Source organism: Botryllus schlosseri, chromosome 11 (genome assembly GCF_051294905.1).
Source record: "Botryllus schlosseri isolate E-star chromosome 11, Bs_hap1, whole genome shotgun sequence".
NCBI lineage: Eukaryota > Metazoa > Chordata > Ascidiacea > Stolidobranchia > Styelidae > Botryllus > Botryllus schlosseri.
The window spans coordinates 9006483-9025428 of record NC_137246.1 but is presented as its reverse complement, the minus strand read 5'-3'; the positions used below and the strand labels follow the sequence as shown (position 1 = coordinate 9025428).

Sequence of the window (18946 nt, the reverse complement as noted above, 5' to 3'; positions counted from 1 at the left end):
ACATAAAAACTGGCACCCACTAGCAGTGGTTTAATCGCGATTCGCGAAAGGGCGTCTATTGGGTCGCGCAATGAAATTTGGATGAAAAGTGGGTCGCGAACTGGAAAAGGTTGAGAAGCACTGCTTAAAGCGTTACAATCCAGGTTTATAAAGTGATCGTTGAAGGTCAATGAACATGCTTGTCACTAAATCGTACAATACAACGATCAAGTCTGACACTTTTGAATGGTTTTTCACTTAGTTTCAACTTTGATCATAAAATTAACGGTTTAGGCGTTATTTGCGGTGAAAAATCTGTCTGTAGCGGCAATGCGCGAGCGCAGTGTCTTGTTTGGTCCCCAGACTTTACAGCGAGCCGTCTCGAGGAATCCGTGGTTTAGATATGGCAATATCTGCGGACAATTGGTCTCGCAATAACTCTTTAAATTATCCTCTCGTGACGAAAACGTGGCGAGGCACGATGACTCCAGTAGACTCGTTACACCCTCAATTATACCCTCCGAATAGACTCACTTGCCCCAACCTTAATTGAGTGATTTAATAAAAAAAAATTCAGGGGATTGAAGCATATTATATGTTATGCACACGATAGTCCTTTCAATAACGCGATGTGCATTGCAACTATTTCAACCCGGACGTGCTCCTGAGCTGATAGCTGCACCCGGACTTGCTCCTGAGCTGATAGCTGCGCACTATTTAAACCCAGACGTGCTCCGGAGCTGATAGCTGCGCACTATTTCAACCCGGAGTTGCTCCGAATGTGATAGCTGCGCACTATTTCAACCCGGACGTGCTCCGGAGCTGATAGCTGCGCACTATTTCAACCCGGACGTGCTCTGGAGCTGATAGCTGCGCACTATTTCAACCCGGACATGCTCCGAATCTGATAGTTGAGCACTATTTCAACCCGGACGTGCTCCGGAGCTGATAGCTGCGCACTATTTCAACCCGGACATGCTCCGAATCTGATAGCTGCGTACTATTTCAACCCGGAGTTGCTCCGAATCTGATAGCTGCGCACTATTTCAACCCGGACGTGCTCCAGAGCTGATAGCTGCGCACTATTTCAACCCAGACGTGCTCCGGAGCTGATAGCTGCGCACTATTTCAACCCGGAGTTGCTCCGAATCTGATAGCTGCGCACTATTTCAACCCGGACATGCTCCAGAGCTGATAGCTGCGCACTATTTCAACCCGGACGTGCTCCGGCGCTGATAGCTGCGCACTATTTCAACTCAGACTTGCTCCAGATCTGATAGCTGCACACTATTTCAACCCGGAGTTGCTCCGAATCTGATAGCTGCGCACTATTTCAACCCGGACGTGCTCCGGAGCTGATAGCTGCGCACTATTTCGACCCGGACGTGCTCCGGATCTGATAGCTGCGCACTATTTCAACTCAGACTTGCTTCGGATCTGATAGCTGTGCACTATTTCAACCCGGAGTTGCTCCGAATCTGATAGCTGCGCACTATTTCAACCCGGAGTTGCTCCGAATCTGATAGCTGAGCACTATTTCAACCCGGACGTGCTCCAGAGCTGATAGCTGCGCACTATTTCAACCCAGACGTGCTCCGGAGCTGATAGCTGCGCACTATTTCAACCCGGAGTTGCTCCGAATCTGATAGCTGAGCACTATTTCAACCCGGACATGCTCTGAATCTGATAGCTGCGCACTATTTCAACCCGGAGTTGCTCCGAATCTGATAGCTGAGCACTATTTCAACCCGGACGTGCTCCGGCGCTGATAGCTGCGCACTATTTCAACTCAGACTTGCTCCAGATCTGATAGCTGCACACTATTTCAACCCGGAGTTGCTCCGAATCTGATAGCTGCGCACTATTTCAACCCGGACGTGCTCCGGAGCTGATAGCTGCGCACTATTTCAACACGGACGTGCTCCGGAGCTCATAGCTGCGCACTATTTCAACCCGGACGTGCTCCGGATCTGATAGCTGCGCACTATTTCAACTCAGACTTGCTCCGGATCTGATAGCTGTGCACTATTTCAACCCGGAGTTGCTCCGAATCTGATAGCTGCGCACTATTTCAACCCGGAGTTGCTCCGAATCTGATAGCTGAGCACTATTTCAACCCGGACATGCTCTGAATCTGATAGCTGCGCACTATTTCAACCCGGAGTTGTTCCGAATCTGATAGCTGAGCACTATTTCAACCCGGACGTGCTCCGGAGCTGATAGCTGCGCACTATTTCAACTCAGACTTGCTCCAGATCTGATAGCTGCACACTATTTCAACCCGGAGTTGCTCCGAATCTGATAGCTGCGCACTATTTCAACCCGAACGTGCTCCGGAGCTGATAGCTGCGCACTATTTCAACCCGGACGTGCTCCGGAGCTGATAGCTGCGCACTATTTCAAATCAGACTTGCTCCGGATCTGATAGCTGTGCACTATTTCAACCCGGAGTTGCTCCGAATCTGATAGCTGCGCACTATTTCAACCCGGACGTGCTCCGGAGCTGATATCTGCGCACTATTTCAACCCGGACGTGCTCCGGATCTGAGAGCTGCGCACTATTTCAACTCGGACTTGCTCCGGATCTGATAGCTGTGCACTATTTCAACCCGGAGTTGCTCCGAATCTGATAGCTGCGCACTATTTCAACTCAGACGTGCTCCGGATCTGATAGCTTCGCACTATTTCAACCCAGACATGCTCCGAATATGATAGCTGAGCACTATTTCAACCCGGACAAGGTCCAGCGCTGATAGCTGCGCCCTAAACGATACGTGACGTTTAAATGACCTGTATGTCTGCGATTTTTGGTGATAGCTGCGATAGCTGTGATAGCTTTGTATATCCACAAGTGATAGCTGCGGGAGCTGCGATAGCTGAGTATATCCACGGGGCCGCGATGAGTGGGTAAAACGAGACCAAAAAAACTGCAGAATTCGTCTTGAAAACAAGACCAAAAGAACTGAAGCATCAAAAATTATCTCAATGAGCTAGCTGTGTCTGTAAAGTCCTTAGCGCAGTATTGTCCCATGGTCTCTATCACTCTCCCCCTTCACTCAGAACGGAAAAGGATGCCCCCAAAGCAATGCTCCTATTATCGATCAAGTTGAGTCTTACTTTTGAGACAGAAAGTACTTGGTAAGACAATCTGGTCTTATAGACTTTTTTTTCTAAATAGCCTAATCGATTTGAGACCAAATTTGTCTAATTTTATGCTCTTGGCCTATGTCAACTTTCCGGTCTCATTTTTAAGACCACGAACAATGTTGTTTCTTGATTAGCGAAATCCGTCTTGAAAACAAGACCAAAAATACTGACACATGAAAAACTGTCTCAAAGAGCTAGTTATGTCTTGTGCTCTTGGCCCATGTCAACTTTGCGGTCTCATTTTTAAGACCACAAACCATGTTATTTCTTGATTAACGAAATTCGTCTTGAAAACAAGACCAAAAAAACAGATGAATCAAAAACTGTCTCAATAAACACAATATGTCTTATAAGATGCGCTTTATTGGTCTGATTTTTAAGACGGAATGATTGTGACTATTTTATATGGTCTTAAAAAGCTGAATCAGTCTCAATTTTAAGACCTAACTTCATCAGCAAGACTGAAATTGCTGAAAATTAGACCAAATTATCCTCATGTCTTACATTTGAGACCAACTTTGTCCACTTTTTTTTGTAGTATAGACTGGATCATGAGACGTGACTCATTTATTAATTTCGCGAAATTACAGTGTGAATGTGAAGAGTGGAATACAAAATTGTAGTATCGTAGAAATGAATACATTTCAGATCAGCTTTACATTTTTGCAGTCATGATCTCAAGGTAGCGTAGTCTCTGGTGGTGGTCGACGTGTGCTATGCAATGGGTATACCAAAGGAGATATTTTTGCTATTTGCCGTTCTCTTCTGCAATCACACCGCCTTTGCTTATGGCGAAGTCGGTCTGACTCATGTACAATCCTTCGAAGGAAAAGTGGGTAGCGGCAACTTCACATATTACTCTCTCAATCTCGCTGGACATGTTATCATACAACTTGAAAGCTTGTTTGGAGATGCGGACTTGTACGGTTCTTCGTCGACTCTACAGCCTACTTGGGAGAATTATGAATTCAAATCGGTCACATGCGGGATGGATGAAATTCATATTGAACCGAGATTGAAGCGACCAATCGGTATCGGAGTGTATGGTTATATATCGGAGGATATCAACCACTTTAAACTCAGTGTTTACATAAATACTCACTACGTAAATCCATATCTTAAAGAAGGGTCTAATCTGGACCGAGAAAGTAAGACGGAATCTCCAGTTAAAACAAGAGCACCGTTACATGATGAGACAGAAGAAGAATCTATACTGTGGACTATATTTGTTGGATTTCTAAAAGTATTGTTTGATATTTTAATCTGATCAATATTTTTTCATATCTTTTATCTCCAGTTTGTTATGAAATTATATTGTGTTTAATAACAAATTTCTTTGTTTTTCATGCTCAACTGAAATGATATTCCAAATATCATGATCTGATTTTCTATTGTACTATTGATTGACACTGCCCACCTTCTCTATTAGTAACATACTCAGGTTTCCTCCGGAAATATATTGAAACTGATCAATATGATAAGATAAGACATGCTTCCAGATGAATGGTATATAACTTTGTAATCGTGATTATGTTATTGATGGCATGCTAACGCAGTGCTTCACTACTGGTGTGTAGCGATGGTGCTGGGTGTGTCGCAGTGTTAACTATTGATATATGTAACCTGAACTTTAAAATACTTTTCCTACTAAAAAGACCTTACAACCTTCGCAAATTTTCATGTTGCAACAAACAGCTATACCACTCTCAAGTCCAAATTTCCGATGTTAGGCCTATATTATTTCATAATTGAAGTCTTAAGTATCCTGCAGAGGTACTCCAACTATATTAGTACTGCTACTTTTTTCGATTTGATCCAGTACAAGTTTCTTAGGCAACACTACTCACTTTTACACTTCGGATTTAGTAGAGTAGAATGTGGTTTTGCTGGCATCAGTTTTATGAGTGGAAATTGTCATGAAAACCGTGTGAAATAGCTCACGTATCGTGGCAACCGAATATGAATATATATTTGGAAATTGCACCATGATGCAATTGATGCATTCTATTTGGTGTAGTTTTGTCATGTAAGCTACTTCTACTTGTAATTGAGTAGAAACAGTGGCTACTTTGACCACCTCTGGACTCTAGTAGCCAGTATTTCGCTGGTCGAAATCAATAGCGGCAAGTAAAGATGTTGCGTCAGTAAAATTTATCGATATCTTGTAATACAATGGATTCTTCAAGAGAATAAACGACCAACGGAGGATAATGAGCCAGAATGAGTGCACAGCATTTCAGGTTCGGAAGGTAGCTTTTTAAATTAGGCACAAAGTTTTCCATCTTCGTTATTGATTAAACACTATTGCATTTAGGTATTGCATATAGGTAAGAACTAAGAACCAACATACATGTTGCATATGCAAGTCTGGTGGTTCTCTAAACAAGCTGCTGGGTTCCTGTCTACATGCAATGCGGCAAGGGTAACCCAACTTGTGTGCGTGTCTTATCGCTGCTGGTCAAGGTCTCTGCTCCATAACCATAATAATCCAACTTGTAGCCTATATGGCATACATGTGTTTGAAAAGTGATACTACATGTTCAAATGACCTACATCCTAACTTGTCTACTATACTATTATCCCTAAACATCAGCTCAATTTCGCATTCCCACAAATAACCGCTTATCTGCCAACCCTGGCAACATGGTTAACTTGCACCCGTACAATCTAATATGAAGTCTGCCACTGATATGTGCACAAAATCAATGCAATACCACCATATATTGTCAGTTTCTTAAAATATCTTTCAATTGGTGACAGAGTAACGGCTGTCTCTAGGATTCCTGGCAAGTAGACAGCATCAGAAGAAATAGTTCAGTTATTCAAGTGAATCAAGTCCTGCAGTCACTTCTGCCTTCAGGATAGGTGACTGAAATTTGTTTAAAAATAACAAAATTATATCACCAAGACGTAGCATACAATGGTAATAAATGGTACTTACATCAGAAGTATCCTTGAAGAAAGTGAATAGTTTGAGAAGGTTTTTTCGGCAATCATTGCTCCTTGATATTCTCGATGCCAATTGCAGACATTTGATATGAACCAAGTTGTACAAACGTCCTATAAAGCAGTGTTGGAACTGTACCGTTTCCATCATACCATTAAGAAACAAAACTTACTTTGCTCTTCAGAATGAATTTCAGAGACCCTAACTATTAGTTCACTTGCGAGAACATCCCGGTTTGATTCATTGAGATCATTCATCAGTGGGCTGACCTGAGACCAAAGCAGTGCATAATAGATGACATGTACTAAAGAAAAATCAATATGTTTTACCACAAAGGCATCAGCCACCATTTCCGCCATCATGACCGGCTCCTCGTATAAATTGAATGGTTCAGCTTCGAAAAGTACAGATTGATGTCTGTTACATGTAGCATGTTAGATCAGTAAAATGCCTTATATTAGATGGGCATAGTTACTTGACGAAATGTTCTTTCTTTAGTCGAAACACATCTTCAAATATTGTCACAAGAGAAGAGAAATCGAATGCAGTTGTGGCAAAGAAATGTTGAAGGAATTTCTGTAATTATGAGATAATACAATCAAAATTATTCCACACCAAGTAGACTAATCGGAAACATCATTTTGGCGTATCATGTACTGAGTGCCCAATCCCATTCAAGAGACTGTCAGTAACGAAGTACTTGTACTTTTCATGAGTACTCAAGTAGGTAGTGTCTAGTCTACTTTAACTATTCAATAAGTTAGGGTTACCATATTTTGAGATCCAAAAAAAAGGACAATTTTTACAAATCATAAATACGGGAATTTGGCAATTTTACTGCTACGGTAATTGATGAGTTGACTAAAAAACGTCATTTTTCCGATCATAGTCCCGGACGAACCCGCCCAACCCAACCAACTTTTATTTTCGGCAACCTTGCCATCCGATTTATTATTTCACGTATTTTGTGCCATCTTTTAGTTGTCTCTGTACTGGCTCTCAAAGCTATAAAGGAGGACAAATTGTGAATAATGAGGACATTTTAGATTTCTTGAAACTGGAAGATATCTGGTAACCCTAATTAAGTGATCGTGTTTTCAGACTACTTCCACTTCCACTCGATAATTTTGAGGCAAAACTATTTGCTTTTTACACTTAGTTTTTTGTGCAAGTAGAAATTATTTTTCGTATAGGAGGGCATGACTTGTGTGAATGAAACTATCATAATAACACAGCAAAATAGAATAGCCCCTGCATCATAGTATTGGTGGCAGTATATATTCTTGAAAACACATCATTTGTGTTATCGCAACGGTTCATCTTGTGATTTCGAGAGAAGCCCACCTCAGATTTACTACTAACAAGTATGCTAGCGACACTTCAACCAAATCTATGTTTAAAAACTACTTACTGGAGTACTTTTCATGAGTTTCTAACCCTACTCGAAGTAATTTTAGTAGTCTTGGATTTCGCTAATTTAACTTGTAATTACAGTACTTTATGGCATTACTTCTGCTTCAAAAGCAATACTGACTATTTAGACCACATCCGGCTAAGGCAGTATCAGTCTACGAATATTTTTCATCATTTCAAATGGAAACAGAAATTTTGCAAAAATCTAAAAGTTTCTTACACACTTCCATTACTATTCAAAAAAGAGCATCAAATCACTGTACCTTGCTAGCGGAAGTATGATACAACCCGCCATGCTGTCGATTTTCAACGAGCATTTCAACAAAAGAGCAAGCTGGTTGTCTGATGTAACCTTGTTCGTCGTGAAGAAGAGACAGGATAGCACAAACGAAGTCTCCCATCTTAATCCTGTCAGCCGTTACACGTTTGAACACTTCAATCCCAGCAATTTCAATTGCTTCCGCTGCAGATAACCGCAGCGGCTCAGATACTTCATTTCTCGACGTCCGTGATATAACTTGATCAATCCATGTTGTCAGAAATTTGTAGAAGTGTTTGTGTTCACAATTTGGTTGATTTGGTAATAGCTTTACGCGAGCAGCGAGAAGAACCGACAGTAACTTCAGACCAGAACATTGTGCGCTCAAACCCAAGTCACGACAAATAAAATCACAGGCCATTTCACCAACGACATAGTACCCTTTTTTGGCTAGCAGGCGCACGAATATAGGATTATTTCTGTGAGAAGCTAGAACCTCAACAATACTAGTCAGAAAGCTAGTATTTTCAACTTGAATATTGTCCAGCATCAGTTGCATCAAATCATTATCGTATTCATGATCTGATATCCATTCGATGGCAGCTTTCAACATTGCGTTGTTCCTCTGATTCAGGCATTTCTTCAGTAGATGTTGAACAGAAGTGCCACGAAGAAGTTGAAGTCCGAGCTTTGTCTTTTGATATTGACATTCGTAATCACCAATCTGAAACGTCATGTTTCCACACCAAAACAAATGTCTCCGTAGGATCATTTAATGACTGATAACCAGACAGTGCACATAATTCATGTTAGTATTTTGATTCATTTGAAAATTCGAGTAAGGTGCATTTTTCAGAAAATGATAACATAACATGGCAATGCAAATATCCAGTGTCTAGGTTCGGGTCTGTGTTCCGCAAGAGCTAAATTGAGGCACGTTGTAACCTGGGCTGGTCCTTTAATAAATTCAGCTGAGATGGAGAAGATACCTTAACAATAACGGACCCCACTTTTGACATATCGTTCTTGTCAATAGTTCGTGGCATATTCTAGTTTTGTCTTTCTTATGTGTTAATTATTGCATCTATCAGGGTTCATGCCTCTTTAATGGTTATTATTACTAATCTCATGTCATGGATTTCAAGAAGTCTTATCAGCTTCTCTGGGTAACTTTTATAGCATCGCAATATTATGGTGCTGATAACTACTATGAAAATTATATCTAAAACAATAAACTTCAAAACAAAATCTATTTGTAAGTGGGCGGGTAAAACAGGGTCAATGACATTGGAAATTCCATTGTCTAATTATAATTATGATAACAACCACTTACTTGATGCAGTAAAGGTTTCGAAGATAATTCAAAACCCGTCAAAACGTCCTCAGCGACAACATATTCATATTTTGACACAATTTGTATCGCAAGAGAGTAATTAATCGGATGGATTCTTTTACTCTTCAACAGATTAGTCAATGTCATAAACACAGATCTTGATTCTGAGACTTCTGCATCGGCTTTTCCTGCTTCTTGTAAAATTAGTAGAAAACCGTGCAATGCGTTGGAATCACTGATTCGCTCTGTAAAACGTCAACATTTTTGATATGACTAACTTGAAACAAACACTCCTTGAGTACCTGGCAACGCATCGGTCAAAGTCGTGATAAAAACCATCTTGCTTTTGACAAGACCTAAAAGTGCTTTCGCGGCCATACTTCTGATCAGATACACGGGACTCGACAGAAATCTTGTGATCAAATCCACGAAACCGACCGGTATAAAGTCTTCATCGTCAATACAATACGTAAGCTTTGCCAGCAGACACAAAATCGGATGCAGGGCTGGCTGCGGTAGTGTGCTTGACGGCAGTGATTTTTCCATTTCTTCCGACAGAATCTTGCCAACGGTTGGATACCGACAGAAGAAGTCACAGCTCGACACCGAATTTTCCATCGATTCCACCTGGGACCCGTCAATGTGTTTCTGACCCAGCATGCGGTTCGTGACAGCCCCGAACAGATGAGTCGCGGCATTTCGCACTACCCATATCGGCGAAGATAAGGATTTTGTCGCTATTTCAAGAACGGAAGAAGCGTACGTCAACACGGCAGAACCGAGTTGAGAATTTCGGAACAAGTGTTTTAAAATATAAAGCCCGTGCACTTGAGGAATATCAAACTTCTCATCGTCTTCAACAGCGAAAGGCACTTTTAGTGATAAATTCACAATGCTTTTCAATACAACGTGGAACAGCTCAGAACACCTGTGCGCCGCTTCCGCGACTAACACGGCTTCTAAAATCAGCGGAATACCGGCTGACCTTCTTGTTACGTTGCTTCCAGTCACACTCTCCAAGTTAATGCACACTTTCGTGATTAAATCACAAGGAATCCGTCGATAGCTATCGGTTTTCGAACATAACAGAGACTTGCATACAAGCAAAAAAGCTTCGTAACACCCTTCGATCGCGCCTCTATGACGACAGCTGGTCATGATTTTCACCAGAGTGTCTGAGATAGATCTCAGCAAATGCAGTTCGCCAGCTTGTTTCTCAATGATCAACGCGAGATGCGCCAGCAAAGAACTACCGCGAAGCAGGCATAGCCAAAACGAAGCCAATATAGTCTCATGATCGTCAGTTAGCAGTGTTTCACGATCTTTACTATTATCAAGTGTTAATTTTTCAATGCGTTCCGTCATTTCGCAAAAATCTGCAGATACGCCAAAGCATTCATCACTATTCCCATCAGATCTAGCGTCACCCTTGAAAACGGTGTCCAGCGAGAATTTAATCAGGTCACGAGTAGTTTCGGAAAGTTGAACCAGTAACGGATAACAACTCTGCAACAAGAAATCAGACTGTAATGACGAGATGCATTCTTTGATCACCAACAGCCATCCGTGAGGTGGGAATTGGCGCGATGATGTGACAATATCGTTCTTCATCAATTCCACAGTGTTTTGCAACTGTTTGAGGTGATTCACCAGCATGCTTTTGCGTTCGTTAGAATTTTTGCGTAGCGCTACGACTTTCAATATATTCGCAGCGCTTTCATTGTCTCGAGAGCGGGGACTGGTGCTTAGACGATGGGCGACGGTAGAGTGTCTCTCCAGGCAGCTTGAAGGTATGAACGCAAAGAACTTGTTGAGAAACGCGGAAGCCAGCGTGCGAATTTCCGGGACTGGGTCTAGCAACATTTCCAGAAGCATGTCTGCATTATTGTTTTCAAAGAGTACCTGCGAATAAGTAATTGAAAATTGGGACATCAATGCAAAGTTGGTCAATTATGAAGTACTACTTTTTTGGAGTAGGCCTACTCAAGTAGATTTCGCCGACTTGCACTACTTTACTCGAATGATTATGATTTCATGATTTCAGACTGCTTCAACTTCACAGTTTTCTATTTTTCAAGCAAAACTATGCCTACTTTATTACTCCTCTAGTAGAAATTGATGACATAACTGCTACTAATACTAGAGTGCCAACGACGACCAGTTTGCTACGACATGAAAAATTCTGAGATCATTTGCTATGGGAAGTATTCTCCATATAACAAGCTCAGTAGTCACCTGTGCAAATGGGAAGTCCTTTTGATTGGTATAAAATGTATTGAGCAGTGTTCCAAGAATGTCAATGGCAGTTTTCTTTCTTTGATAAGTGAATTCCGGGTGCAAAGAACCGACAGAGAGTTTGTACAAGAATTTGAAAAGGTCGCCGCACTGCACTGCATAGTCGCCATCATCCACGCTCTGCGAGAAGACAGAACACTCATTATGGATAATGCTGTAAAATGGTACACAGACATATATTTTGGGCAGTATGGGATTAGTGAAAGGCTCAAGCAAAAATAATGGAAATGTTAAAATCGTATTCAACTGGCTGAATATGGTACTTTTGGCAGTAGTAAATTTATCAATTAGGAATGGACTACTTTTCAGAGCGATATGCAGAATATGCATGCAGCATGGCTAAAGGTGTAACAAAGAGTACACAGGGTCAAGACCAGGGTTGTAACAAAGCCACAAGGTTCCTAATCACAGGCCAATATCACTTTTATGATTTATGATACCAGCAATGATAAGAACAGCGGATTCTGCGGAGTTAATATGAGATTCCTTTATTGGCTGCCCGAGTTTCGAGTTTGAAACAAATCATTAGGAAAACACAAGTAGAGACAACCTACTTCGAAAGAGTAAGACTAATATGTCGGTGACGTCTTTGCCTATGTCCAAGTCAAGTAATGCACTAGTTTTTTACGAAATACACACCTCAAGTTTTGACTTTGCCCTTTTATTCGGATGTACACCGTCGCGTATTCGTTCGGCAATGCATTTAACGCAGTACTCCAGCTGCTGTCTGAATACCACTGAGTCGCTGTTCATGTTGAGTGGCAAGAAAGATTTAATCAACTCCATTTCCGGTTTCGATATTCTTGCCGACGATTTGGTGTAGCAGCACACAACTTGGAAAGCCTCCGACCTGACAGCATCCTGTTTAAAACAAAGATCATCATCAATTATATTCCTTTTTATATAAACTATTCTTACTAACGTTGAAGTGTGACAAGCCGGTACAGATGAGATTATAGTCCAAGTCCGTAAAGCTCAACTTGTTTTCTCTCCTTGCGAATTTGGAGGTCGCCATGAGTGCAAGGTATTTTATTTCCGCGTTAACTCGGTGCTTGTTAGCGTCTTCTTGTATTTTACCGAGTATTTTATGATAACTATCTCTGAAGGATTTCAAATGTATCGGAAGCCAATACAGCACAGCGTTACTCCTGACATGGAGATTGCGATCAAGAATCGCGATAACCAATCCAGGAAGTAATATCTCTTCCCAGAATTGAACGTCTTTCCGAGCTGCTATATCAGCAACAATTGTTCGGTAAGTCTTCGATATAGCAGGACACATGTGATTAACGGCAAGGAGCGGTTTTATTCGGCACAAAAAGTTTGGATATTTCTGCAATAAAACCTTGGCTCCAGCTCTCGCGACGACCAATGAGACAAAATTATATTTCCCTTTGATCGATGCGGGCAGTCGCATCAATTTGCCGAGCAAATCATGGAGAAATGTTTCTTCCTTGCCAGTCGACTTCATGCAATCAGCAATCGCGGTCATGATGCTCAACACAAGTGCAGGAGTGCCAGATATCTGAAAAAGAATTTTGATTTCTATACAGTACCTCACAGAGACAGTAAGGAACAAATTGCTTGTTTTCTTGAGTAGCCTACTCAATTGGATTGCCTACTCTCACTACTTCATTCAAGGGGTTGCGTCCTTCAACTACTTTTACTTCAACTTAAACTGCTTTGAAGCCAAACTACATACTTATCAATTTATAGATTTTTATCGAGTAAAAAGCATATTTTGATAAATTTGCACTACTGCTGTTAAAACCAAGCGATGTAGACCCTGTTTTGTGGAAACGTAATATATTTTTGAAAATTGCACACATTTGTGATGTAATTAGTCATTCTGAGTTGGTTACATGGATGCATCTTGCAATTTTGAAAGCTGTTGCCTGCGATTGACTAACAAAAGGCTTTAATCTACTTTTTACAACTACTTCAGTCATTGCAGGACCTCTGATTTCAGGACAGGGGTCGCCAACTCAAAACGGGTCGCGGGCAACTTTTCAAAATTTGTAGAGGCCGCATGACTTCAATATCAAGATAAAAATAGGCAACACAGTTTAACAGCCACGTCAGTACAACGCTGTGCAATCTAAAATCGGTGACAGCTATAGTTACCACAAAAGAAATCATATTTTATCGAAGAAATACAAATACAACAAAAATCATGATCATCACTTTCATTCTATTTTGATCTGTGAGCTGCGCACGATACCTGACAACACTCTTCAGCAACTAAAGCAGGGGTGGCCAACCTTCGTGCTATTCACGGCCGCATTTCGATTACTTATGTAGTATATGGCCGCATTCAAGTGCATAGTTGTAATGAACTAACTGGAGGTCAAATATCCACATTAAACTGTCCTTGTCCATTGCCGGTGAATTCTGGAGTAAACTAGCTATTCACTCATATTGGCTTACTGTGCGCACCGAAATCGTACGTATAGTCTCGTTATGTATAGACATAGGGATCCGTTTTGCAGTAGCGCCAAGCGCGAAAATTCTTCCATATTCATGAGTGAATTTCGTCAACAATATTAGCATAGTTTCACACTATCAAATATTTATCCTATCTCAGACCATGTGATCAGATTCACCGGTAGAGTTGATGCAAGGGCTGGGTGTCTTTGAAAATTTAGGGAAGTATTATTCCTGTGCTACGGTACATCTTTGGCTGGGCGAATTGTTATTAGTCCACTTTTTCGTCAGTCTCAATTGTTATTCGTCCCCTCTCAAAGATTTGGGCGCCAATTCGTAACTTCAATTTGCTTATTAACGGTCGCACATTTTTCCTTCTACTGCCGCCGATTGGCTACCCCTGGACTTAAGAATCGATATTGGGGTTAGCTAGACACGGTAGGCTACTTGCTGTAAAACTATCCCCTCTTAAAGCTTGGTATTTTAGGGATCCCGAAGTCGTTTTCTAAGCATCTCGGTCTTGTCGGCGGCGGGCCATAGCGCGTCCAGGCCATAATATACCCATTTATGTCAGCAAATTCTTACTCTGTGGAATGATATTAACAACGCCAAAGCCGTATCAGCTAGTGAGAAATAGTGAGAAATTAGGCACAGAAGAACAGCTTGCTTTGAACAACAGCAACAATATGTTTAGACCGAAATCAATTTCAGCATTCCCAAATGATATTAAGCGTTCTTCCGAAATTTCAAATCAGGTCACGGGCCACAAAATATGACCTCGCGGGCCGCGTGTTGGTGACCCCAGTTTTAGGACATCAAATGCCAGTAATTTGAACAAGTTTATAAAATTGTTACTTCCACTTGCACTTGAGTCAACATTCAGGGCATAACTTTTACTGGTAGGCTACTTGAGAGTATCATCAATGACAGCTTTTGACTGGTAGTTCGTTGAGAGGTAGCAACTGCTCCATACCCTCATAGCCACATTACAAAGCGAATGCCGAAAATGTACGACACATCTGTCAGAAACGGTTGCTCGACATACCACGCAATGGAAAACGGCAGTTCAGCATGCGTCACGTCATCATGTGACATTCTAACCAAAAACTTACCCTAACCCGAAACACTGCCCTGAAATTAACCCTTACATATATCTTAAGCCTAACCCTAACCCAGAGGTCTCAAACACGCGGCCCGCCAGAGCATTTTGTGCGGCCTGCCACGACATTTTAGATTTTTATTAATTTGACAATTATATAAGTGTCACATATATCTTTTCAGGTTATAAAGTGAAAATTCCCTCTTAAATTGCCCCGAAAGCCTCACACTATTCATCAAACTTCACCATCACATCAATTGCAAACGCTACCATGCAGTGGAAGATTCACTATTTCGCCACATTTCCAATTCATGATGACAAATCGTGACCCTTAGACGATTCGTAACTGAAATTTGTGAGTTGGACTTAGACGCGACCTTTCCTAAATTACTCAGACTCGGGCTAACTTGATGGCAAAATGAAAATGACTCGAGTGGACTTGGAGTGACTCGGAATGCCGTGAATTTGTTAGAACCATGGACGCAACAAACTAATCGCGTATCAGTGGAGTAATAGATCAGAAGGTCGCAGCTTGGTATTTCGCTAACTAAGCAAGTTGTTAGCCATATGCAATCTGTTAGTTACATCTTTGGTCGCTAAACCATGTTATTAAGGCCACTTAAAGGTATCGAGTTCCGTAGTGGGACGCTATAACGATGTAACAGGAATGGGCCGTTCGGCGTTCCGACATTTCAATCACTAGGACACATTCATTAATATATTTATATTATATTTATATTTTTTCTGCTCCTATATTTGAAGATATATGGCCATGAGATTAATAGACTACTTATCAGAAGTATACCCGAATCATGGATTGGAATTACAATGCTCAACTATTGTTTTGATATCAGATCAGTCTCTATTATCAATCTGTTAAATTCAAATTATTCATAGTAACTGAAAAATAATAACCTGATAGCTTTTATGATGGTATCACACATTTGTCCGCCATATGGTGTCTATATCTTATAATTAATATATATCAAGTACAACAACAATTCCATTCAAATAGTTATAAATGTGATAATTCTATTCGCGCCAGGCCTAAATTGATACAAGAGTAAATCACATTTTGACGATGTGTGTTCACTGTCAGTCTGTTGGATCGGCTCACTTTCAATAGGAAAATTAATTCCTGCAAAATAAGGCCTACTTGGAAAGACATAGAATACCCCTATAAATGCTGCGGCCCGCGGCGTCGTCAAAACTGGAAAACTGGCCCGCGAGCACATTTGAGTTTGAGACCTCTGCCCTAACCCAACCATGCACCCACCCCTAACCTGTAATTTAACCCACATGCTCATGTGTCGCATGCCGAATTGTCGCATGCCGAAGTGCCGCATGCTATAATGTCGCACGCTCATATGTCCACGGACCGCCAGAAACGTCTTACCTATCTTGTGTATTTATCGCGCCGTATTCTGGCAATCGATTATTACATCCTGCCGTAATTTACTTCCGGTATGGCACGACAAGAGGATCAGGGAGATTCATTGCTAAACCTACTTGCATCATATTCGTATGTCTTGAGTAATATCTGTGGACTAAAATGATGTCATACGCCGAGGACAGCTCTTCCAGATTATGTAGCCAGTCAGCTAAACTTAATAATTTGGTTAGCTCTACTTCTACTCCAGGAATCCCTAAAATATATATATAATCTAAAATATAAATATATATAATCTTGGCTAACATACCGGACTATCCCACTGCCGAAAAATAAGCTGTACGGTGCCTTTCACGTGTTTGTCTTCGACTTGTACCATATCACGACCCGATTTGAGGTGCTCTTGTGATTTCAGTGACCCCTGAACTTTCATCCACCATAACTTCAGAACTGTACAAAAATAGGTAGTCAGGCATGTGCTTTCAAAATGATACCGTACTTGATCACCTTGCAGGCTATGAAACTGAATTTCCTCGTGCAATTCTGACGCTTCGCATATAGCATCGAATAAAACATGTAGTAGCGTGTCGCCACATGGCAAGTGAACAAAAAACACCGATGATCGTACACAGGAAAATATCCCTTTTAGGAAAAACGTCAAAATCGTGCGACTGTTGCTCGTGCAAGGAGTTGGAAATCCAAGATCAGAAAATACACCGCTTGCCTATAGCAACATAAGCAGAATTAACTTCTCCCGTGATCTAAACTTTAAATTCAGCACAGTGGCTTACAGTTATGTTAGCAGGAGCGCCTGACAAAATATTGGAATACATATTCCAAATAATTTGAGAAAGAGTATGATCTGCTTGGCAATAGTTCAAAATGTTCCCAAGATATATACCCGCCATCAAGCGGACAGCGTCGTTGTAAACCTTAACGACAGAAAAACCAGCTTTAGAATTTGTCATCAACCGACTGGGTGTAGCGGAATGCGACAGACTTTGTCATATATACCTTTGTTCGCGACAAGATTTGTATGCAGAGCTTTGAAGCCTGAAGCAAATCACGGCTCATTTCACTGCTTTCTTGGAAACAGCGGTCAACATCATCATGGAAGAATTGAAGAATCTATGCCAAGAAAAGGAGTTCATTCATGGGTTCAACAATTTGGTAACCGAGCACACATTCAACACCTGCACCATGACTTTTAGTTGTTCGCATAGCTTATCTTGGTCATATTTCTCACGGACATCACTGTAAGATGATAATAAGGCTTTGCTTAGTAAATGAGCTAAGCACTCGATGTATGCAGCCAACAGATGTCGTAAACGGGGGTACTCTTCCAGAAGAAATGACAATGTCACACAGTGGACCTCAATATCTAAAATAAAATTATTGCGATTGTGTAGTCGTGGTGGATGCTAAAATTTTGGAAATGAAGCAATCATTATTTGAGGAACTTATCTAGTCTGAAAATAATATTATGTAGGCACACCTGAAGAAGGTAGTTGGACAAGTCTTTGCTTGATACAGATTTCCAATTCACGGAAATGTTCTTCATTTAATGAGATTATTACAGCCTGCAAAATTCATAACATATGACCATAATCCATTAAAATGAAAAGTATTACTATGGAATGTAACTGCAGGACAAGTATTTTTATGCAGGTGTTTCTCGATAGAACATAGTTAACCTTATTCAGTAAAACAAATTAAATCACTCCTAGTGAAGAGAAATGTGAATGTCACGTATTGAAATATAGGGAGCCATCCAGAAACTGATGAACAGGAATGTAACCAAGTCACAAGGTTCTGAGTAACAAGTCAATTTGACTTTTAGTTTTGACTCGAGTCAAGTCGAGTCATTTCCAATTCACCATCCAGTCCAGACCGAGTCCAAGTCAGGAAGAAACGGGTCGAGTCCGGGTCATAGTATTGAGACTCGAGTCAGAGTCCAAGTCATAGTTCAACTCACTTCTGTGAAACTCTTTGGTGCAATCGAAGACCTCGGATTCATAATATAGGCCTACTCATTTTTCTCACTCTCTACATGTGTATTCAAATAGATAAAAGACCGTCTCTGGGCCTACTGTCAGTCCTGATATGCGAGAAAAGAATAAGTCATATAGAATCTGTCCAGTCATGTACAATGACTCAAATACAAGTATCTTGATAATTCGTGTATTGACTCCGGTCAAGTCATTTTCTATGTTTAAGAAAACACATGCGTATGATTTTTCTGCGTACCAGAATGGTAGACTAGAGCGGATGATAAGCTACAATGGGTTAAGGGCTACTCCCTGCCCCATTCGACAATCATACTTTGAAAGGCTTCTTCACTGATTTAAAGTTCCTTCCAGAGAAGAGTATAGCTGCTATTGATTCACACAGTGATTGTCCCGTCAAGTCAAGCTTCACCGGACTCTCCAAACCAATCTTTGCACATGCCCTAAAAACAGATTCACAACAATATGATCCACGGTCATATGTAACTCTAGCTTACGTGTACCTTGACAGTTCGTTAATTGCTCTGTTCAATTTCATGATGCCTTCAGCACGTTACATGAATCGAAGATGATAATTCTGAAGGGGTTTCGTATACGCAATGCCACATATCTAGTATCTACATTTAAAAAACTACATAACCACACACTATGTCT

At 41.0% G+C, this 18946-nt stretch overlaps 2 protein-coding genes across 2 annotated transcripts; one reads left to right on the top strand and one right to left on the bottom strand.

The window, feature by feature from the left end:
- Positions 1–2846: 2846 nt before the first annotated feature.
- LOC145451087 (UPF0669 protein v1g209471-like) lies at positions 2847–5337 on the top strand. Its single transcript, XM_080329579.1, has one exon. It carries the CDS (start codon positions 3848–3850, stop codon positions 4391–4393), a length of 546 nt encoding a protein of 181 aa, XP_080185705.1. The 5' UTR covers positions 2847–3847; the 3' UTR covers positions 4394–5337.
- A 491-nt stretch (positions 5338–5828) lies between these two features.
- Positions 5829–18942, bottom strand: LOC145451062 (tRNA (32-2'-O)-methyltransferase regulator THADA-like). Its single transcript, XM_080329545.1, has 19 exons — positions 18796–18942; positions 18609–18735; positions 17782–17866; positions 17480–17667; positions 17301–17414; positions 17078–17218; positions 16794–17010; positions 16597–16736; positions 12296–12898; positions 12013–12234; positions 11314–11493; positions 9381–10980; positions 9079–9323; positions 7750–8469; positions 6549–6649; positions 6403–6490; positions 6246–6342; positions 6068–6186; positions 5829–5995 (listed from the first exon to the last, which is right to left on the bottom strand). The coding sequence occupies exons 1-19, from the start codon at positions 18828–18830 to the stop codon at positions 5945–5947; spliced, it is 5073 nt and encodes a 1690-aa protein (XP_080185671.1). The 5' UTR covers positions 18831–18942; the 3' UTR covers positions 5829–5944.
- Between the last annotated feature and the right edge of the window lie 4 nt (positions 18943–18946).